Below are 21,081 nucleotides of genomic sequence, written 5' to 3' on the forward strand. Positions count from 1 at the left end.
TAAGTAGAGAGCCGGTTGAAAAAAGTTGAGACGACGGAGCAGGCAGAGCGCAGGACTCGGGAGGTGGCGACGCTCTGCCAGCACCGTGAACTCCCATCGCCATGGCGAGAGAAAAACGGAGACGGAACGAACGCTCACCTCCCGGCGAGGAGCCCGGTACGCGCAGCGCAACGGCTTGAACTCAGAGAAACACCGTTCATAAAGAAGGGAAGGCTTAACATTTACACTGCCGTGCTACGTGGGACCGCACCGGGGAAACCGCCAAGGAGAAGACTCGCAGGCCCGCTCCGCGGCGGGGCTGGCTCCAGCTGGAGGGGCACAAACAAGAGCAGCAGCTCCTGAAGCCCGCAGCGCAACACCGAAGAGAGGGGGACAGGAGGTACCTGCCCACCCCGTGTTCCCCAAGTCCCCCCCGTTAACACGCATCCATCAGCTCTTGTGAAGAACGGCGGCGCTGAGCACGACTCTGAGCGGAGCTGGAGTTCCAGCGCGGGCACCTGCGCGATGGATCAGTGGAAGCCGCCTGGCAAACAGCTCATTCAGCCACTCGGAAGGTTTTTAGAGCCCCCACAAAAAAGGGTTTCTCGTGAAACGTCAGAAGGGACAAAGGGAAGCAGGACAGAAGCGGGGAGATGCAGCAAGATATCCTGCGGGTGGGTGGATCCCAGCCAGAGAGCCAGCCCCGGGTCCCGTGCCGCTATGGGAGCGGCGCTCGTACAGAGCACAGGATTCCAGCTTCGCGTGGCCAGGGACCGAATGGAAATCGCCGGCCCGGTTAACACACAAATTGTCAACCGTCCCTTGCTATTTCATTAGTTCCAGCAAAGACAATTACGAATACAGGCCTCCTGCCCTTTAGGATGATTAACATTCCCTTTCGGTAGTGTCCCCAACGCCGCTGACCCACATTCAACTTGTGAAATCCAGTTATACGTAAACTGCAATGCTCTGTGTCAGCAGGACGTGCCAGGCCATTAGAGCCAGGCGCGCCCAGCACACGCACTCCTCCTCCTCTCTGTAAATAAACGCAGTCCTTCAGTTCCAAAACGGCACAGAAATCCCAGTCCTTTAATACGAGAACAGCCACCAAAGCGCTCTGCCTTTTTTTTTTAGAGGTTAGAGGGAACGCAAGCCAGGAACGCTCAAGCTGTTATCTTCAGATGTCACATCAAAGTCCGCTCGCCCTGGTAAATGTCCATAGGAAAGGAAAACAGGCTGCAGAACCTTACCAAGAGACCACCTTTTACATTCGCGAGCAGCAATGAACACAAGTTATTAATTTTTATCTTCGCCGTAACCTAAAAAGACGGGATACGACGTTTTTAAAATCCGCACGGACGCTTGCGCTGGAATTCCTCCCAAGGCAGAGGAGCACGGGTCCCGAGGAGGGGCCGTGATGAGCAAACCAGCCTTTCTCTACGGGAACGTGACACGGGGTCAGGTCCGCGCAGGGATTTGGTGGCTATATTTGAACGCCGCCTGGGTCGTCCATGCAGCTACCGCTGGAAGAGCACATCTCTGGAAGGAGCTGCCAGCACACGCAACAACCGTGCCCCAGTTGCGTGTCACGTCCAAAGGGTTCTTGCAAATCACTGGTGGGAACACTTCCCAACGCCTTTGCTTTCCTCTGAGCCGTTTCCATGAAGCCGAACTGTTTAAAGTATGGCTGGGCTGAAAACAAAGCTGCCGGCGGCTGTTTGCTGTTCCCCCCGCCGTTTCAAGACGACTTTCCGTGCAGATTTGCCCTTTCCGAGGTATTTTACACCTGTACCTCCCCTCTAACCTCACGAGTCCCAGAGCCCGAAGCAAACAGCTCTTCCCCCCTCCCTCCCTCCCTCCTCTCCCCGAGCCAGCAGCGACAGCCCCTGCAGAGAAGGAAGAGTCCTGAGCCAGCAGCACTTGGGACCGAAGGCAAACCAAGCCCCTTCGCTTGCGCTCCTCTTGGCAGGGTGGGATTTTAAAGGAAACCCGACCTCGGACTTAGGAAGGCTCCCAGGTCCAGTTTCAGCTCCCCGCTACTCCACCTCTGCCGCCCGCTGACCCCAGCAGACGCCAGTTGCTCCCAGCGCAGGTACCTCACTCACCCAGCGCAGCCGCGCGCGCAGGGGCTGCCCCTGCCCCGCCGGCCGAGGGGCGTTTCAGAAGCACAGAGGACACCGCAGACACCACCTCCGCTGGGCTCGGCGACACAAGGCAACGAGGAGACCTCCCATCCCACAGCGAACCCAACCACCCGCACCACCGTCAGAGCGGACGTTCGGGAGCTGCCGGTCAGCACAGCCACGTCCTTCCCACCCACCACGATCCCAGTTTCGCCTCTCCCCTCATTCATACACAAGGCATCGAACCTCGCTCCCGTCCTGCCACCCTTGAAGACGGCTTCCAAAGACAACTTTGTGTACGTTTTGCCATTCTCCAGAAAAATCAACCGTCTGAACGCAAAAAGAGAGTCTCTGCTTCGGTATTCTGCAAACTTTGAGTTAACGCCACCCGAGAGAAGCCTTGGCTCGAAAAGAGAGGCTGAAAACAGGGATGCGGCTCGGAGTTAAAGGGCTGATCCCTACTCAAGAGGATCAGGCGCTCGTTTGAGCATCCGAGCTGTTATCACCCCCGTTCCTACGGGGAAAGCTCAGCCCCGTCATGGCGAAACCAACGGCCGGGCCCTGCAGAGCGCGACAGGAGCTGAGCTGCAGGTGGAACCGCAGCATCGAGCGCTCGAGGGCCCAGCGGCCGGTGTCGGTTCGCACAACGTATGCGAACAAAACCCGATTCCGAACGGAACCGTCCGGGGGACGGCGCGGAACCGACTGCCGAACAGAAATAAGCGAGGCGAATTTTACTCGGTTACCTGGGCGAAAAGCCAGCCCGTCACCAAGCAGCACGACTTCTCTCTTACGCTGATGTACCCGCGGCTCTTGGCATTTACATAACGACGCCGGCACGGAGGCCAAGCCCCCCGTCCTGCCCCCCCGAGCGAGGCGCTCCCCGGCCGCCCGGGCAGCCCGGTGCCCGCGCGGGGCCCTGCGGCGTCCCCGGCGGGTCCCGAGGGGGGGGCCCGGGGGCCGCCACCGCCGCGCGGCCCCTGCCGGGGGTACCGCGGGGCCGGCCGGGGGCTGGCCGCCCGTCAGCCCGCCGCGCCCAGGCCCGGCGCCCGCGGCCCGGAGCCCCCCGCCCCCCCCCCGCGCCGCGGTTCGGCGGCGCCCGGCCCCGCTCCTCGCGGCCCCCCGCGGCCCCCTCGGGCCGGGCCGGGCCCCGGCGGCAGGCGGGGCCCTGTCAGCCGCCGGAGCGGGGCGGGGGCGGCCGGGGCAGGCCGCGGGAGGCGCGGGGGGGACCCGGGCCGGGCCGGGCCGCGCCTCACCGGGCCGTGCCCTCACCTTGGCGCGGGTCACCAGGTGCGTGGCCAGCTTGACGACGGCGAAGTTGCCCTTGCCGATGGTGCGCTCGATCTCGTAGTAGCCGATGCGGGCGGGCCCCGGGGGCCGCGGGGGCGGCGGGGCCGGGGGCAGGCGCGGGGCCGGAGGGGGCCCCCCCGCGCCGCTCGCCGCCGCCGCCGCCGCTGCAGCCGCCGCCATCTTGTCGCGAGGAGCGCGCCCCCTCCCCCCCCGCGGGGCTGCGGCACCGCGTGAGCTCACCGGGGGGGGGGGGCGGCTGCCATGGCAACCCCGCGGGGCGGGGCGGGGCGCGTGACGGCAGCGCGGCGGGGGCGGGGGGAGGCGGGCGTCAGCGCGCGGCGATTGGCCGGGGGGCGGGGCCAGAGGGGAGGGGGCGGGGTTACGGGGACGGGGCGCGGCTTGGGGGAAGGGGCGTGGTCAGCGGGAGAGGGGCGGGGCCGGGAGCCGAGCGCGCCCCCGCGCGGCCTCGGGAGCGCGCAGCCCACCTTTGGGGGGGGGGGGGGGGGCGGAGGGCACCGGGGGGGGCCCAGCCCGGGATCTCGGGGTCCGCTCCGAGCACAGCCCCGGGGGGGGGGGGGGGGCTCGGCCCCAGCCTCACCGCCGGGAGCAGGGGCCCAGGACCCCCGCGGTGCCCCCGTAGGAGCGTCACGGCCCCGGTACCGCCAGGCAGCGGCAGCCCGAGCCCTGCCCGCCCCCCCGAAGCGCAGCACGGCCCCGGGTGGGGGCAGGGCACGGCCTCGGGCCCCGCCGGGAGGGCTCGGCTTGAGCCTGGAGCCCCCGCAGGCAGCGCTGGTCACGGTGCGGGGCCGCCCGCTGCCGGTACCGGCGGGCAGGGCGCGGGGACGGGGCCTGCTGCGAGGCACGGCGCGCCCCCGGCAGGGCCCTTCCTCACGCGGGGGCACAAACGCGAGGCCCCCGGGGCTCCGTGCCCGCAGACGGGGGCCTGAGGCGGCTCCGGGACCGGCGGCGGGACCGGCAGCGCAGGGGGAGGGGCAGGGCCCCGGCCCCTCACGGCCCCGGCCCGCACCGACGGGGCCGCAGGAAGCAGCGCGGTGACGTCACGGCCGCCCCGGTGACGTCACGCCGCCGCCGCCCCCGCCCCGCTCCCCCCCTAGGGGCGGGACTTCCGGCAGCGCGCCCGGAAGCGGCCCGCGCGCGGCCCCGCCGGGGTTGGCCGCGAGGCGGCGGCGGAAGCGGAAGCGGCGGCGGCGCAGGCGCGGAGCGGAGCGGGCCCGGGCCGAGGCAGGAGGGAGGCGCCCGGCCGAGCGCCATGGAGTCGCGGGGGGAGCCGTGAGTGCGGGGCGGCGCCGGGGCCTGGGCCGCGTCCCCTCCGCGACACGGGGGGCGCCGCACCGGCAGCTGCAACGCCGGTGGATGCCGGCGGCGGGGCCCGGCCTCGCCCCGCGGCCTGGCGCTGCCGCCGCCGCCTCACGCCGTGCGCGCAGGCCGTGCCGGGGATCGGGCCCGGCCGGCCCCAGAATTACCGTGTTTTGCCCCAAAAATCATCCCCGCTCTGTCCTTGGGACCGGGGATCCCCGCGCCGCAGCCCCGGGGGGCTCCCGTCACAGCCCGCCAGGCGGAGCTGCCCGCGGCAAAGCGCCCTTCGGCGTCGGTTAGAGACCGGCGCGCCCGTGAAACGGTCCCGGATCGGCCGCTAAACGGTCGCGGGCCGCGCGTCGGGCAGCGCCCCGGGGTTGCTCGGGGTTGTGTTTTTCGCGTTGTTTTTTTTTTCCGTTTTTTTTTCCCGGGGCCGGCACTGCGCGCGGCCCGCCCGCCCTGTTCTCTCCGCAGGAACCGGATGAGCCACGGGGACTCGAACCCAGCAGCCGTCCCGCACGCCGCCGAGGACGTCCAGGGAGACGACCGGTGGATGTCGCAGGTGCGGCGGGGCGGGAGGGGGAGGCGCGGGGCAGCTCCCCCCTGAGGGGCTGGGGGCGGCTGGCAGCGCGCTGGCTGCGCCGTGCCCTGCCTGCGGCCGTGAAGCCGGGCGACGAGCGGCGGCGTTACGAGGCCTGAGCGCCAGGCTGTGAAACGCCTTTAGCAAATGCTCCGCTTGCTCCGTTAACGGGGGGGAGATCGCCGGCCCCTTTGTTAAACGCAGCGCAAAACAGCGCTCCGCTCCACGGGTGCCTCCGCAAGGCCGTGTGTCTTTGACAAGAGCAGAGGCGAAGCGTCTGAAGCGTCTGCGCTCCCAGCCTCCTGCTGCAGCGCTTCCTCCTGCGCTCGGGGTGGAGCAGCCAGAGGATGCTCGCTGTGACCGCCCGCGGGTAGCGCCCAGAGCAGGCAAAACGCTGCTCTCAGAGCCAAGAGCTCGTCCCTCGTCGGGGTTCGTGCGGCTGGGAGGGGTGCCCAGCAGCTCACGGGTTAACACGGAGAAAGAAGCGTGCAGGGGGGAGCAGGGGGAGCTGCTCGGGCCCCGCAGCAGAGGTGCTGGTGAGGAGAGATCGGTCCGAGCTGACACGGCGCTGCTTTCTTTTAACAGCACAATAGGTTTGTCTCGGACTGCAAAGACAAGGAACCCGACGTGCTCTTCGTGGGGGACTCCATGGTGCAGTTGCTGCAGCAGTATGAGGTACTGCCGGGCAGTGAGCACAGCTGGGGGGTCCCGCGGCTTAGCGACTCCCACCCAGCAGCGTGCGGGCGTGCGCGGTCCTGACAACTTCTTCCGTTCCGTTCTGGTTTTACTGCTGTCTCTTCTGGCTCGCTCTGCCCCGTTTCCTTCGTTCCCCAACGCCTGTACAAAGTCTCCCTGGTTTATCTCCGGCCGTTTGCAGTCCTGCTCTGAAGCAATTAATAACGGCCTCCCCTTGGACACGCGCACGGCCCTTCACTCCTTCCGTGGACCTCTGGTTCCAACCTCCCCGGAGCGAAATCTCTGTAGGTGTGTCTTGGCCAGAGCGCGTTTAACCCTCAGCGTGCCGCGTGCACGGACCTAATTTTCTGGTGCCAAAGGGAAGGTGTTAGAGACGCCCTGAGAGGGGAATTTTGGTTAAGGCGCTGGCTAGGTTTTACGCATTTCCTTAATCCCTAAAACTTTGCTGGAGCAAAACAAGAATTTTGCTGCTCCCCGGTGGCAGTAGCCGAGTAACTTTGTTTGAGAGCCGCTTCCCAGTGTGCATCAGGTTTTTTTAGTTCTGTTACCCGGCAATAGAAGGGATTTCTTCAGATCCTAGACGCCTTCAGCAGTCACGTAATTAACTGAGGTTAGGGACACCGTGGTCTACAGCAGCTCCAGCGCTCTGTGTTCCTGACACCAAGTAGCTGTTCAAGAGAACTTCCCCTTCCTTTGTGCCAGGACTGAGTGAGTGAACACCAGCAATTCCACCTCTTCTGGACCTTGGAGTAAAGCCCTGTCCTGTGCTTAAATGCCATTTCTGGAAGTGAGTTTTGGGGTATCGCACCGCTCCTTTCAGTGTCGCTGGCGACACCGCGTGTCTGTGCGGTATCTCTGTCACGATCAGGCTGCTCCTCTGAAATAGGAAACCGATCTCTGCTTGCAGATATGGCGAGAGCTCTTCTCACCACTTCATGCGCTGAATTTTGGGATCGGCGGGGACACCACCGGCCACGTTCTGTGGAGACTGAAGAACGGTGAACTGGAGAACATTAAACCGAAGGTATGACCGGGAAGCCAAACGGGCAGCCTTGTGCTGACTCACAGGAGACGTCAGCGGTGCACAACCGAGGGAGCTGCTAGCTCTTAAGAGACCTTTGTTTGAGCAGCTCCTGGCACTAAGCATGCATAAAGTGCTGAACTGTGTTTGGCTAAACCGGAAGTGTTTGGGAACAGGGCCGTGCTTTCACGCGCGCGGGTTTCGCTGCCGAGTGTGCAAATGTCGGAGGAACCTTCGGGAGAGATGGCCTTGCAGTCCCAGCGCAGATGGTGATCGGGCCTGTGATTTACCATCGCCAGGTGCAGGTTGGAGTTGCAGCGTGTCTCAGGCCCGAGTATTCTCAGCCTCTAGATAGGGGTGGTGAAATCTTTGATAGGAAGCCAGCAAAGATGTTCGGTACGCGTAGCGAAGAACAGCTTCCCGGTCTGCACCCGAGCCGAATTCCTTTACTGAAGGCACCGAGCGGCCCACCAAGGCGCTGTGGTGCGAGGCAGTGACGCGGGGTGTGCTCCAGTAGGAAGGCAGCGTCGCTCGTATTCCTGTTATTTAACAGCATTTAGTCTTTCCTTAAAGAAGTTGAGCTGCACGCTTGTCCCTGTGCTGAAGGAGCGCGCGCTGTGTAAATGTCGTCGTCTTTTTGAGCAGCGCGGGCTCCTGCAGCGTGTTGGCCAAGAGGCTTTGTGGGATGGGGCGGACTCGGGCATCTCCGAGGCTGAACAGAAAACCTTCGGTAATCCTGGTTCGTCTGTACCGAGGCCTGTGAGGTGCTATTCAAAAGCCAGCGTAACTGACGGCTGAAGACCTCTTGCGTTGTGGGTTTATACTTAAACATTCCTAACCGAGCTTTCTGGTCGCAGATGATGTTTATACAGGGTTTCCAGGGTCAGCAAGAGTATTAGAACTTGTTCTGAAAAAGCTGCGAACGTTTCTTCTCCTCGTAGGTCATTGTTGTTTGGGTTGGAACAAATAATCACGAAAACACAGCGGAAGAAGTAGCAGGCGGAATCGAGGCCATCGTGCGCCTGATAAATACCCAGCAGCCGCAGGCCAAAGTTATTGTACTGGTATGTCCCGGAGTGCTGCGAAAACAAAGCGCTGCGAGGAGGCCCCGTGTTCTCTGCGCTGTGTCTGCCTGATACTGGGAGTGGGGGGGGGCGGGAGGGCGGTCGCTTCGTTTATCTTCTGCGTTGCTCGCTCGGCCCTGCAGAAGTTCAGCTCTGCCAGAGGTGGATGCGATCGTTCCCACTAGCAGCATCGCTGTCCCACGTGGTAATTTTGTGGAAGAAGTCCTGCAAGGGATAAAAGCGCCCAGATCAGAGCTGGGATTTGGAAGTCTCGGTTTGCCTCCTTGTTTTAGCAGGTCGGCTGGTGGCTGCCCCGTTGAGAAGCTTAGCGGAGGCGTTCAGTGCACCACTGACAGCTTTTGGAAAGAGCACGAGCCGATAGCTTTAAACAAGCAAGTGCCCTGCCAGTTGTGCTTATAGCCCGTCTTCAGTTGCATTTGAAATTAGATCTGAAGGGACCGATCCGAGGAGTGAGATCCCTCTGTCGCAGACACCCTGAGTCCTGAAAGGATGCTTGAGCTGACAGGGAAATCGTTACTGTATGAAAGCTCCTCACTGCCTCTTTCTTGTGTCAGGGCCTGCTGCCCCGCGGAGAGAAGCCGAACCCTCTGCGGCAGAAGAATGCCAAGGTGAACCATCTGCTCAAAGCCTCCCTCCCCAAACTGCCCAACGTCCAGCTGCTGGATGTAGACGCCGGCTTCGTGCACTCGGATGGCACCATCTCGTACCACGACATGTTTGATTTCCTGCACCTGACGGGAGGGGGCTACGCCAAGATCTGCAAACCCCTCCATGAACTGATCATGCAGCTACTGGAGGAGACCCCTGAGGAGAAACGAGCTGCTCTGGCCTGATTAGCTGACGTCGGCGTTAACATCCTCCAGCCCATCAGATCAGTTCTGTCACTGGCACTACAGAATCCTTCTTTCTTAAAGCACTTTCCATTGTAGAATGTTACGGATGCTCGTACCTAGTGTTTTGAGGGGGAAGGCTGATGTTTAACTGGTCTTGTACATATGAGGGCCGGCTTGGTTGGTTTTATTGCAGGAGGAAATTAGCTGAAGAAGAGTTTTACTTTTAAACCATTCCTCATTTAAAATGAGAACAGGACTGTCACCCTGTGCCCCCCTCACGTATTGTTGCTCTGTGGTTGTCCTAGAACCTGTTAGCCTGTCTCTGACAGCCCACACACAGCTCCTGGCTCACCGTTCCTGGCTGTAGGGGTTGTGCTCTGTGTATTAGCCTGTGAACAAGAGTCACTTCCCACTTGCTAATAACAGAACAGATGCATTTTTTCAGTCTCGGTCCCACCTTTTAACGTTTTCTTTCTTTCCTTTTCTTTTTTTTTTTTTTTTTCCCACTGGGGGGTTTAAGCGACACGTGTCGCTTTCTCACTCCTTTCTGAAGCAGCATGAAACTGGAATTCAGAAGTGTAACGAAACAAACTGCTAACTGAACGTGTGTAACACTGCCAGGTGCTTGTGCTCGTGCTTGCTTCACCATGCCGAGCAGCTGGGGCACTCCTCATTCCGTGCAGCTTTCCCTGCGGGCAGCCTCATTCAGGCGCTGCTGGCTGTCCTGTTCTCTGCTCCTGTCTGTGTATGGTGTTGCTGGCTTTTAACAGTTGTTCAGTTTAGGACTTTTAATTATCCAGTTAATATCACACAAGGTAGTTACTTCCTCGCTACTGTAGAACTGACATTTCATTCCTTTGAGTTGCCTGTGCTACAGGGCTCTTTGCAGTGCTGTTCATCGTTCTTTTCTTTGTTTTTTTTTTAAAGTATGACTGTTACACCCTTTTTTTTTCTAAAGAAAACCCGTATGAATAACCCCTTTTTGCAAGGCCTAAATCAGTCTGAAGCTTTACAGGTTCAAAGGTGTATATTTCTTTACTGCTTCTGTTTTACTTGTATAAACATTTTATTCAAGCAACTACAGCCTCTTACAGTAAAAAGCGAAGCCAAGGTGCAGCCTCTTCCTGCCCTGGACGCGGCTCACCTCCAGGCAAGGGAGCCAGTGCAGCGAGCGCCCTCTTACAGGGGCTGCGAGTAGGTGGGATTTTTTTTGTTGTTGTTATGAGAGCTGGTTATAGTCTACTAGTGGTGGTATGAAAACAGCCTTTCATCTAAAAGTGAAAGCTGCTCTTTTTCGAAAAGAAACCGTTTTGGACCCTAAACGCAGAGCCCTAGACGAATAGCTAAATATACTTGCAAATAAAGTAATTTTAACTCAAGTCTGTTCTTCCTCGGCTTACCTGCCGCAGCTGGAGCGTGGCAGCGCTGGGCAGACACGGCAGCGATTCGCACTGCGGTAGCTGCCAGCGCAGGTCCCTGCACCTCTCCGGGTGTGAGAGCCATCTGCGGCCAGACACGCTCCTCTGGGCAGGTAAACGGGAGAGGAACCGACAGCTTCTTAGCGGGCACTCCGTGCTGTATGCTTAACGAGGGGTGTTCAGGTGTCCAGGTTGCTTGCTGTGCCCTGCTGCAATGAGAGTACATAGGTACTGTATATAGTCTGTCTGCCCTTTTTTATAATAAAGGGTGCTGGTGTTTAACGCAGTCTATAATCTAGCATTAAGGAATACTTTTATGTCCCCACTACGTTCCCCTCTTCCTGTAGATTTGATCATAGCAGGATTTCTGCCTGGATTGCATGCATAGTGTGTGTTTTGTTTCCAGTATATGTGATCTACACACAGATGAAGGAAGGATGAAGCTTTCCAATTCCCCGAAATAAAAGTAAAAAGTGTTGGAGTGCTGTAGTAGCAGAAGGATGATTGTCTTACCCCCGTGAACCAGGCCAGGAACGCGCTGTTCCCCACGCCCCGCTCAGCCTATGCACTCTGTAGCCCTGCTGCCTTGCGGAGGGGGCTTTAAGATAAAGGTATCCACGCTTCTGAGTAGATGCTTGCTGGAGAAGCCGGTGTAAGAAAAAGTGTAAAATCAGGCGTTGAAAGTCCATTGCAGTGGAGGATTCTTGGGGAAAAGATTTATTGTCCCCCCTCCACACACACACCCCTAGGGAGGAGGGATAAAGCGCCCTACTCCCTGCGAGCTTTTCAGCTTTCTAGGCTTTTATAAGAAGGCAGTGCGATAGTTTAATCTATGCATCCCTGCTTCCCTCCGTGCTGTCACTGCGTTTGGTTAGAGAGACGCTAACCAGGAATGTGTCCTCCAATAAAAAGCTCTAACTTCTCAACTAAGCACCCGTGCAACTGAGGCTGTGTCCGGCTGTGAGTCAGCCGCTCTCGGCGGGGCGCTGAGTGGAAGGAGAGAGGTTGGGCAGGTTCGTGGCTCCTCTGCAACGTGACCGAGGGCAGCTCTGCTGGGGCTCTGCTTAAGCTTGGCTTGCTGAGGTGCCACGCTCTGTGCTTGGTTCGGTGTTCGCAGCCCTCCTCCTCGGCTGCCGTAACCGTCACGGATAGGTGCTGATGCTGCACAAGGAAAGGAAGGACAGCTTTTTTTTTTTCTCCTATGAGACTTTAGCTGTGCTTGGGGCTGTCTAGTGAGAAACTGTCCCGCGCGAAATTGAGAAATTTTGTGTGAGGGCAAGGAGGGATTGTGCCTCCTCGCTGAGCAAATACTAAAAACCCAGTGCCTCACCAAAGGAAGCATAGAAAAGCTTCAGTTGCAGCTTTGGGCGACCGATGTCCCTTGGGATCGGGGCTGGGCTGGGCTGCCCCAGCCCGGCCAGCATGAATTATTTCATTGTTAATGGTTGGCTGTGAAAGAACTGGCCCTTTGGGGCTTTTTTCCTTCTGTAAACAATCCAGTTGCATTTTTCAGTTCTGTGCTGAAGCCTGGTATCTTGTCTGTACAGTGGCCTGCGAGCACTGCCAGTTCCCTATTTATTGCAGCAAAGAGAAAAGATGTGAAAGGACAGAAAAAAGTGTCTGGGAACCTGTTGGGGAGGAGGGGGGTGACGCTCCAGGCACATGGTGGGGACCTCCGAGGAGGCAGCGGCCTCCCCACCTGCTCGGAGGCGCTGCCCTGTTTCTGCTCACTGACTCGAACCTTCCCAGGAAGAAATTGTGATTCTGCTTTGGCAAAAAAAAAAAAAAAAAAAAAAAAAAGAAAAGCATCAACTGGTAGAACTCACTCTGTCTAGTGCATACTTCAATATAAATGTAAATGTTTCACCCCAACGTGTTCCGGCGTGTGTGTGTGTGTGCGCGTGCGTCTCCCGTTCCCTGTGTTGGCTGCCTCGTGTGTCCCGTTGGTGCTGGGGGCCCCGCCGGGCCGGCTGCCGAGGTGCTGCTGGGTCCGGGGGGAGCTTCCACAGAGAAGCCTTTCACCAGGTAAATCCGCAGCATTCCCTCCCGTGGGTATTTGGAGTCGCGCTCGTCTGGGTCCTCACTTCTCGTTTAGTCTCCGTTCTTACTTCTAGTCTTTGGGTTTTGTTTGTTCCTGTGTTTTCCTTTCTTTTCACCACCGTTTCAAAGCGATGCGGAATTTTTCTGTACCTGAAGCTCTACGTGATGTTCCGCAAGTGGAGGTAGCCGGTGTTTTGGCCCCAGACAGGAGGTATTAGCTTGCTTCCGATTGCTCTGTGATTTCTTTTTAAGCCTTGACGTGAACAGGGAGCGCGCGTCGCTCCAGCATCGACCTCCGAGTCGGTCCAGCGGAGGCGATACTTGGACGGGAGTCGGGCCTTAGCTGCAGCTCAGCTCCTGGCTCTGGCTCTGCCCCGAGCACGCCGCGGCTGCCACCAGCCTCCAACCCGCACCCTGGAAGCAGCGTGCGCCCGACGGGTGCCCGGAGCCCCTCACCTGCGGAAATAAAGCTCCGCGCCCCTGCGTGGGTCGGGCAGGGACCTGGGGCAGGGGCGGTGGGTTTGGGGCTCCTGCCCAGGGGGGGGCTCGGGGCGCTGGGGAAGGGTTTAGGAACAGGGGGCGTGTAGGAGCGGGACGTTTGGGATCGGGGGTGTTCAGGAGCAGAACCCAGCCCCAGCCCCCTCGTGCTGTAAGGCCCCCGGGTGAGAGGGGAGGCCCGCGGGCGCCCCGGGGCTGCGGCGGTCTGTCGGTCGGTCTCTCCCTCTGTCGGTCTCTCCCTCTGTCGGTCTCTCCCTCTGTCGGCCCGTCCCCGTGCCCCCCCCGCCCGTCCCAGGGCCCCGCTCCCCCCGGTGGCTCCGGGGCCGCCCTCGGTCGGCGCCGCCCGCGCGTCACTTCCCCGCCCGGCCCTGACGTCACCGCCGGGACGTGTTTACCGGCGGGCGGCACCGGGACCGGCACCGGGCATCGGCACCGGGACTGCCGCCGGCACCGGGCATCGCGATCCGCACCGCCACCGGGAATTGCCGCCGGGAACCGGGCACCGAGCGCCGGCCCCGCGATCCGCACCGGGAACCGGGCACCGGGCACCGGGATCCGCACCGGGCACCGGGAACCGAGCACCGGCACCGCCTCGCCCCCCGCGCCATGGGTCCGGGCTCCCCGGCGCGCCCCGGCTGACCCCCCCGGTCCGCCCCCGGTCCCTCCCCGGTCCCCCCCCCCCCCCGGTCCGCCGCAGCCCAGCCGGGGATGCGGGCAGGATGCCGCCCGCCGGGGCCGCCGCGCTGGCCTGGGCGCTGCTGTGGGCGCTCGCCCCGCCGCCAGCCCTGCCCGAGCCCCAGCAGCGCCGGCGGGTGCAGGAGAAGGAGGCCACCTTCGACAGGACCTACTCGGACTGGGTGGACGGCGACCTGCTCAACATCTACGCCTTCAACCACACCGTGCTGCGCAACAGGGTGAGCGGGGCGCCGGCCCGAGGGGGCTCGCGGTGGCCTTTTGGGGACTGGGGCCCGTTTTTGCGGCGCGTTCCCGTTTTTGGGGTGTTCCCCCTTGTTGGGGTGCGTTCCCCTCGTTGGGCTGCGTTCCCCTTGTTGCGGTGCGTTCCCGTTTTTGGGGTGTTCCCCTTGTTGCGGTGCGTTCCTGTTTTTGGGCTGTGCTCCCCTTGTTGGGCAGTGTCCCCGCTTTTGGGCAGTGTCCCCACTTTTGGGCTGCGTCCCCACTTTTGGGCTGCGTTCCCCATTTGGGCACCCAGGAGTCGGCCCAAGGCAGTGCCTCTGCCACCCCAGGGAGCCCCGGGCACCAGCGTGGCCGTGCAGCCCCGCGTCACCCTGCCCCGGGTGGCAGCGGAGCCGGGCGCCCTGGGGACAGCAGACGGGCGGCGTCCCCCCATCAGCAAGGGCCAACGTGTCTGCCGAGCAAAGTCCATCCAGCGGGGCGCTGCTGCCCGGCCAAAGCGTCGCCTTCGCGCTGTCCCCGCAGACAGAGGGAGTCCGGGTGTCGGTGAACGTCCTGTCCGACCACAAGGACCTGCCCGTGCTCTTCGTGGTGAGGCAGAAGGAGGCGGTGGTCTCGTTCCAGGTGCCGCTCATCCTACGGGGCCTGTGAGTATCGGCGGGGCTCAGGACCCCCCGGTGGGGGTCCCGTGGGCACGGGGTGGGCAGGGGTCGGTGGCACGGCACGGCACGGCACGGCGGGGTCTGCCTGCCCCAGGTACCAGAGGAAGTACGCGTACCAGGAGGTGAGCCGCACGCTGTGCCAGCCGCAGACCAAGGCGGAGGTGGAGACCCAGCACTTCTACGTGGACGTCTCCACGCTGTCCCTCAACGCCTCCTACCAGCTGCGCGTCACCCGCGTGGAGAACTTCGTGCTGCGGTGAGGGGCCCGACCCCGTCTCCCTGCCCGCTGCCACCCGGGGCTGCTCCTCCCCGGGCAGCCGCTGCCCTGGCCGGCCCTCATCCTTCCTTCCCTGCTCTCCGCAGGACGAACGAAGCCTTCAGCTTCAATGCCACGGCATCGCAGCCGCAGGTGAGGGGCTGGGCTGGCAGGGCAGAGGCTCCGCGCCGGGGGGAGCGGCACGGGCAGCGACGTGCCCTTCTCCCCCCAGTACTTCAAGTACGAGTTCCCCGAGGGAGTGGACTCGGTGATTGTGAAGGTGACCTCGGCCATGGCTTTCCCCTGCTCCGTCATCTCCATCCAGGACATCCTGGTAGGTTTGGCCTCTGGGGACTCCCCCGGGGGACCCGCGGTGCTCAGCAGAGCTGACTGCCCCTTGCACCCCGCAGTGCCCCGTCTACGACCTGGACAACAACGTGGCCTTCATCGGCATGTACCAGACCATGACCAAGAAGGCAGCCATCACGGTGCAGGTGGGCGCGGGGCCGTGCCGCTGCCGGCCGGTGTCACTTAGCGTGGGGACAGGCCCCGGCCGTGGGGCTCAGCCCCACAGGGACCCACACGGCCCGGCCCGGCGCTGCTGATCCTTGTCTCTCGCCCCGGGACGGCCGCTGCAGAAGAAGGATTTCCCCAGCAACAGCTTCTACGTGGTGGTGGTGGTGAAGACCGAGGACGAGGCGTGCGGGGGGGCTCTGCCCTACTACCCCCTCTCCAAACACACCTCCCCAGGTAGGCGCCTGGCGGGGGGAGGCTTGCTGCTGCGGGGCCGGTGCTGGGCACGGGGCTGACCCCCACCCCGCAGAGCTGACCGCTGCCCTTGCCTCCTGCAGATGAGCCCGTGGATCAACACAACCGGCAGAAGATGCTGGAGGTGATGGTGTCCCCTGCCATAACCTGTAAGCCTGGGTGGGAGACTGCTCCGGGCGCTGTTAGCGGCTGGGAGCTGCGGGGTGCTGCAGGGACCCCGGGACAGGTCCCCGGGGCCACCGCTCGCCCTGAGCCTCGTCCCGGCTCTGTCCGCAGCGGAGGCGTACGTGAGCAGCATGCTCTTCTGCCTGGGCATCTTCCTCTCCTTCTATGTCCTCACGCTGCTCATCGCCTGCTGGGAGAGCTGCCGGTGAGCACTCTGTGGCCCCCCAGCCCCTGTCGACCACCCCCTCCCCTCCCGGTGCTGCGCCCGTGGCAGCCGTGCCCCTGTCCCTGCCCCACGGAGCGGTGCCACCCACAGCCCCGGCACCACGGCCGCCCTGCGGCGCTGCTCACGGCCGCTTCCTTCGGCAGGCAGCAGAGGAGGAAGGGGCTCCTGGCAGCCATGGACTCGCCCAGCCTGGACACGGGTGAGGGGTATTGGGGGCGGCAGCGAGGGGATGTCCCTGGGGTTGGTGGGTTTTTTCCCCTTTCAAGTAAGGCCAAAAAGCAGGGACGGGAATGTCCTGGGGTTTGGCTTCTCCGCTCTGGGGCTGACGCAGCTGAGCTGGGCCTTGGGCGCCTGACTGAGTCTCTCTCTCTTTTTCCATGACTTTCTGGCGACTCCCAGCATCTTTACTGGGTAGGTGCCAGCGTTTGCTCTGTCCGTGCGAGCTGCTGCCCGGGCCGTGCCCCCATGCCCAGCCTCAGGCAGGGGCGCAGGGCACTGCCCCGCACTGAAAGGCTGCACAGCCCCGTGCTGGGGGTGCTGCTGGTGGCTGCCCCCGGCTGATGGAGCTGTGCGTCCCCTCCTCTCCTGCAGGGCACTCCCACAGCATCCCCGACTCCTTCCTGGGGCACGTCCCCTACGACACCTACGGTTACGGCTCCTTCGGTGAGTGCCGCGCGCTGCCCCTCACCTCCCTGCCCGCGGGGGCCGGTGGCCGTGCCGCATGCCCACCCTGTCCCTCCCCCCAGAGAACGGCTCCTCCGGCAGCACCGAGGCCGCCTCGGGCAGCATGGGCTCTACAGAGGTCCCCTACGGATACGTGGGTGAGTCCTGCGCTGCGCTGCGCCGCGGAGCCAACGTGCCAGGGCGAGGGCACCGACCGGTGGCAGCTCAGCTCTGCCTCTCTCCGTCCCCTGGCAGCCCCTGTCCCTCCCTGCGAGCCCGTGTTGGGGTCTCCAGGTGGGCACCACCGGCTGGTGACGTGCCGGGGAGCCTCCCGAGGTGCCGGCGGTGCGCTGGGTCCCTGTCCTGCCCCAGTAACTCTCGCTTTCCTTTGAAGGGCAGGACCAGTTCAAGCGGCGCATCCCCTCCGCCCCGATGAGGCAGCTGTGCATTGCTATGGGTAGATGTTGGTGCTGAGCAGGGACGGTCCAATCAAACCAATCTGCCCTGCCCCGAGCTTTGCCCCGGGCGCAGCCCCCGCCGTGCCCGCAGCCGCTCTGCCCCAGCCCCGCACGGCCCAGGGCTGCCCCCGGTGCGGCCGAGTCCCGGGGCAGGACCGGGCTGAGCTAGAGGGGAGGCGCGGGTGTAATTGGGGGTGATTGGTGTCAGCGAGGAGGGCTTGGTCCCGCGGGGTGCTGTGGTCCTGGCACCGCTGATCCCCCCGGCTCTGGCGCAGGGGAGCGGTCGCTGGAGAACGTGGCCGGCCGGCCCCGCCTGGACTCGCTCAGCTCGGTCGAGGAGGACGACTACGACACGCTGGCCGACATCGACTACGACAAGAACGTCATCCGCACCAAGGTGTGTCCCCGTCGGGGCTGCGCGGGGCCGTGCCGGGGCGCCCAGCCCTGCCCTGCCGCCTGCCCCCCTGCGACCCTGCCTCTCCTTCCAGCAATACCTCTGCGTGGCCGACCTGGCCCGCAAGGACAAGCGGGTGCTGCGGAAGAAATACCAGATCTACTTCTGGTGAGCAGGGGAGGTGCGGGTGGGGGGGCTCGGGACGGCGACCCCACGGTGCCCCCGGCGGGTGGCAGGGCGCCCTGGTGACACCGCTGTGCCCCCCCAGGAACATCGCCACCATCGCCGTCTTCTATGCCCTCCCCGTCATCCAGCTCGTCATCACCTACCAGACGGTGAGCGGGGTCTGGGTGCCCGGCCCGTTCCCGGGGAGCTGTCCCAAACCGTTCTCCAGCCGCGATGGGAACGTCCCTGTGTCCCCGGGTGTCCCCCTGTGTCCTCTCCCTGCCACCTCCCGCTCTCACTGTGCCATGCCTGCAGGTGGTGAACGTCACCGGCAACCAGGACATCTGCTACTACAACTTTCTGTGCGCCCACCCGCTGGGGAACCTCAGGTAGGGGCGGCGGGCGTGCAGCCGGGGTGCCCCGCGCGTGGGGCAGGGCTGCGGGGGGATGGATGGGGGTGTCCCGGGGCACTGACGGGCTGAACCGCTTCCCGCAGCGCCTTCAACAACATCCTCAGCAACCTGGGCTACGTCCTGCTGGGCTTGCTCTTCCTGCTCATCATCCTGCAGCGGGAGATCAACTACAACCGGGCGCTCATGCGCAACGACACGCACGCCCTGGTAGGGGACGCGTGGCCGCGGGGCTCTGTGCCCGGGGGGGTCTCGGCTTCTCCGAGCGCCCCTTCCCCTCCTCTCTGGCCCCGCAGGAGTGCGGCATCCCCAAGCACTTTGGGCTCTTCTACGCCATGGGCACGGCCCTGATGATGGAGGGGCTGCTCAGCGCCTGCTACCACGTCTGCCCCAACTACACCAATTTCCAGTTCGGTGAGTGCCGCCCTGGCGCCGCGCCGGGGGCCGCCCCCAACCCCGCTGACCGCTGCCGTCCCGCAGACACCTCCTTCATGTACATGATCGCCGGGCTCTGCATGCTGAAGCTGTACCAGAAGCGGCACCCCGACATCAACGCCAGCGCCTACAGCGCCTACGCCTGCCTGGCCGTCGTCATCTTCTTCTCCGTCGTCGGCGTCGTGAGTGCGGGCGCGCGGCGGGGCCGGGCACGGCTCGGGGTGGCCACTTCCCCAGCCCGCTGCCCGCTCCTCTCTCCCCCCAGGTCTTCGGCAAAGGGAACATGGCCTTCTGGATCGTCTTCTCCGTCATCCACATCGTGGCCACCCTCCTGCTCAGCACCCAGCTCTACTACATGGGGCGCTGGAAGCTCGGTGAGGGCTGGGTGGGTTTACCTGGGGGCCTGGCCCCAAGCAGGGCAGGGCTGGGACGGGCAGGGGCTGGCTCTGGGACCCCCAGCACTACCTCCGGGACCCCCAGCACTACCTCCCCTCTCCCTGCAGACTCGGGCATCCTGCGCAGGATCCTGCACGTGCTGTACACGGACTGCGTCCGGCAGTGCAGCGGGCCCATGTACGTGGTGAGTGATGGGAGGGGAAGGGACGTCGCTGCCCGCGAGCTTGCTGGCCACCGGCCTGGGGCTGTGCTGAGACGTGGCACACAGCAGACCCTCCCCAGCCTGGCCGGGTGCCCCCCAGGCCCTCTCCTCACCCCGTCCCGTCTCCCTTCGCAGGACCGAATGGTGCTCTTGGTCATGGGAAACATCATCAACTGGTCGCTGTAAGTGCGGAGCTGGGGGCAGGCGAGGCCCCCACGCTGCTTCCTCCACGGCCAGGCCCCCCCATCCCCGCTGCTGCCCCTGCCCTGCTCCCCCCGGCCCGGGCCAGCCCCCGGGCTGAGGACACCCAGCTCGTGGCAGCTGTGGGCTGAGCACGGCCCCTGCACCCGCGGCACCGCAGCGTCCCCCTGCACCGCCCCATCCCCTGCAGGAGCAGCCCTTGGGAGAGCTGCCAGCAGGTCTCGGGGGGGCAGCAGGGCACGGGGGGGGACACCCCAGGCTGAGCTGACCCCGCTGCCTCTCCCTGCCTCCCCAGCGCTGCCTACGGCCTCATTGTCCACCCCAATGACTTTGCTTCCTACCTGCTGGCCATCGGCATCTGCAACCTGCTCCTCTACTTCGCCTTCTACATCATCATGAAGGTGCGAGCGGAGCCCAGCCCCGGGCCGGCCGTGCGGGGAGGGCACCGGGGACGGGCGTTTTGGGGGTGCTCAGCCGGAGGCTGCTCGCTGGGGCTGCTGGGCACCGCCTGCACGGTGACCCCGGCCTCTCCTCCAGCTCCGCAGCGGCGAACGCATCAAGCTCATCCCCTTGCTCTGCATTATCGGCACCTCCGTGGTCTGGGGCTTCGCCCTCTTCTTCTTCTTCCAGGGGCTCAGCACCTGGCAGGTAGGCGGGCGGGCGGCGCGGGGCGCGGGGTGGCTGCGGGGTGGGCACGGTGACAGCTCGCCCTGTCCCGGACAGAAAACGCCGGCCGAGTCTCGGGAGCACAACCGCGACTGCATCCTGCTCGACTTCTTCGACGACCACGACATCTGGCACTTCCTCTCCTCCATCGCCATGTTCGGCTCCTTCCTGGTAGGTGCCGCCCGCCCGCACAGCGCCCGGGATTGTCCCCACAGCCATGGGAGCCCAGGGGCTCAGTGAGGGGGCGCAGCTCCCGGCCCTGCCTGCAGCCCCGGCCCACCGCGCCTCCGCTCCCCTCTCCGCAGGTGCTGCTGACGCTGGACGATGACTTGGACTGCGTCCAGCGGGACAAGATCTACGTCTTCTAGGGGCCCGGCAGCAGAGGGGCCGCTGCTCCGCGGTGTCGCCGCCCGGGGCTGTGCCAAAAGCCCGGCCGGAGCCCCCCGGGGAGGCATGCCCGTGCTGGGGGTCCGCCAGCCTCTCCGTCCCCTCCCCGCCGTGCCTCCTCCTCACTGTGCTGGGTCCCCAGCGGGTGCCTGTGGCCCCCCCCCCCGGCCTGCCCAGCACGTGTCTTAGCCGAAAGTGGGGCTGGGGACCCCCTTTGGTGGCCTGGCCCTTCTCTTGCACCGGGGGCTGCGTGGCCGCGTGTTGTCCCCCGTGGCGCCCGTCCGTGGTGACAAGTGACACTGGAAAAGGTGCTGCTGCTGCTGCTGCTGGGACGCGCGGCCCCATACGCACACGGGTGCGGGACCTTCAGTGCCTACTGCCAGTTTTGGGGAGCGGAGCGCGGCGGCGATGCCTTCGCACCCCGGTGCCGGGGTGGCCAGCGGGGCCGCATCCTGCCGAGCCCCTCGCCGAGGCTGCCGGCCGGTTTTCTCCTCCCGTCCGCTGCTCCTGCAGCCGGCTGCGCGGGTGTGCTCCGGGCGGCCGTGCCGGGAAGCGGCTCCCATTAAAGTGTCTGCACTTTACCCGTGCCTGCCTCCTCCTGCGGGGCCGGGGCTGGGGCACCCCGCGTCCTGCACCCGGGGGGGGGGCTCGGCGGGGCTGCCCGCGCTGCCGCTGGGTGTCAGCCGCACTCTGCTGCTCCGCCAGCCTCCCCCTCGCCTCTTGGGAAGCTGAGAGGCCCCCCAGGGCTGCCCCCCTCCAGGCTGTGGGGCTGGTGCTGTGCCCCAGGGGCTGGGAGCTGCTGGGAGCGGGGTTTGGGGTGGGGGGGGGTTTGGGG

The 21,081-nt window shown here is 64.0% G+C and overlaps 3 protein-coding genes across 9 annotated transcripts in view; 2 read left to right on the forward strand and 1 right to left on the reverse strand.

Annotated features, from left to right (window-relative positions):
- The window catches only part of SIK3 (SIK family kinase 3), an 85,106-nt gene extending 81,573 nt beyond the window's left edge, over nt 1–3,533 (reverse strand). For 2 of the 4 annotated variants that reach the window (XM_040534118.1, XM_040534117.1), the window contains exon 1: nt 3,375–3,532. The gene's annotated coding sequence lies outside the window, so the exon portion shown is untranslated. Of the gene's footprint in view, nt 1–3,374 lie in introns of all 4 variants that reach the window. The other 2 variants (XM_040534115.1, XM_040534114.1) reach the window with 2 other exon arrangements.
- Nucleotides 3,534–4,540: 1,007 nt separating this feature from the next.
- Nucleotides 4,541–10,823, forward strand: PAFAH1B2 (platelet activating factor acetylhydrolase 1b catalytic subunit 2). The gene is made up of 6 exons (XM_040534154.1): nt 4,541–4,682; nt 5,184–5,271; nt 5,875–5,964; nt 6,893–7,009; nt 7,948–8,070; nt 8,646–10,823. Exons 1-6 carry the CDS (start codon nt 4,663–4,665, stop codon nt 8,922–8,924), a joined length of 717 nt encoding a protein of 238 aa, XP_040390088.1. The 5' UTR covers nt 4,541–4,662; the 3' UTR covers nt 8,925–10,823.
- A 2,728-nt stretch (nt 10,824–13,551) lies between these two features.
- On the forward strand, nt 13,552–20,827 carry SIDT2 (SID1 transmembrane family member 2). Of its 4 annotated transcripts, XM_040534146.1 has the most exons (28): nt 13,552–13,794; nt 14,318–14,439; nt 14,549–14,710; nt 14,818–14,863; nt 14,943–15,044; nt 15,121–15,204; nt 15,349–15,460; nt 15,562–15,627; nt 15,755–15,848; nt 16,013–16,068; nt 16,269–16,280; nt 16,461–16,532; nt 16,616–16,690; nt 16,927–16,989; nt 17,266–17,387; nt 17,479–17,552; nt 17,653–17,719; nt 17,865–17,938; nt 18,046–18,169; nt 18,256–18,373; nt 18,440–18,576; nt 18,660–18,768; nt 18,898–18,974; nt 19,128–19,174; nt 19,489–19,594; nt 19,731–19,841; nt 19,917–20,030; nt 20,165–20,827. In XM_040534146.1, exons 1-28 carry the CDS (start codon nt 13,600–13,602, stop codon nt 20,225–20,227), a joined length of 2,604 nt encoding a protein of 867 aa, XP_040390080.1. In that variant the 5' UTR covers nt 13,552–13,599; the 3' UTR covers nt 20,228–20,827. The 4 variants fall into 4 exon arrangements, with proteins under 4 accessions (XP_040390080.1, XP_040390082.1, XP_040390081.1 ...); XM_040534148.1 differs by lacking the exon at nt 16,927–16,989 and having other exon boundaries at nt 13,553–13,794; XM_040534147.1 differs by lacking the exon at nt 16,269–16,280 and having other exon boundaries at nt 13,553–13,794.
- The last annotated feature ends 254 nt before the right edge of the window (nt 20,828–21,081 follow it).

Source organism: Cygnus olor, chromosome 22, assembly GCF_009769625.2.
Source record: "Cygnus olor isolate bCygOlo1 chromosome 22, bCygOlo1.pri.v2, whole genome shotgun sequence".
NCBI classification, from domain to species: Eukaryota; Metazoa; Chordata; class Aves; order Anseriformes; family Anatidae; genus Cygnus; species Cygnus olor.

Bases quoted from the DNA above. Each gene is read 5' to 3' on its own strand.
- PAFAH1B2 (XM_040534154.1), top strand. From the start codon at position 4,663: ATGGAGTCGCGGGGGGAGCC. The intron at 5,272-5,874 runs GTGCGGCGGGGC...TTCTTTTAACAG, and splicing joins ACGACCGGTGGATGTCGCAG to CACAATAGGTTTGTCTCGGA. The intron at 7,010-7,947 runs GTATGACCGGGA...TTCTCCTCGTAG, and splicing joins TGGAGAACATTAAACCGAAG to GTCATTGTTGTTTGGGTTGG.
- SIDT2 (XM_040534146.1), top strand. From the start codon at position 13,600: ATGCCGCCCGCCGGGGCCGCCGCGCTGGCCTGGGCGCTGCTGTGGGCG. The intron at 18,577-18,659 runs GTGAGTGCGGGC...CTCTCCCCCCAG, and splicing joins TCTTCTCCGTCGTCGGCGTC to GTCTTCGGCAAAGGGAACAT. The intron at 19,842-19,916 runs GTAGGCGGGCGG...TGTCCCGGACAG, and splicing joins AGGGGCTCAGCACCTGGCAG to AAAACGCCGGCCGAGTCTCG.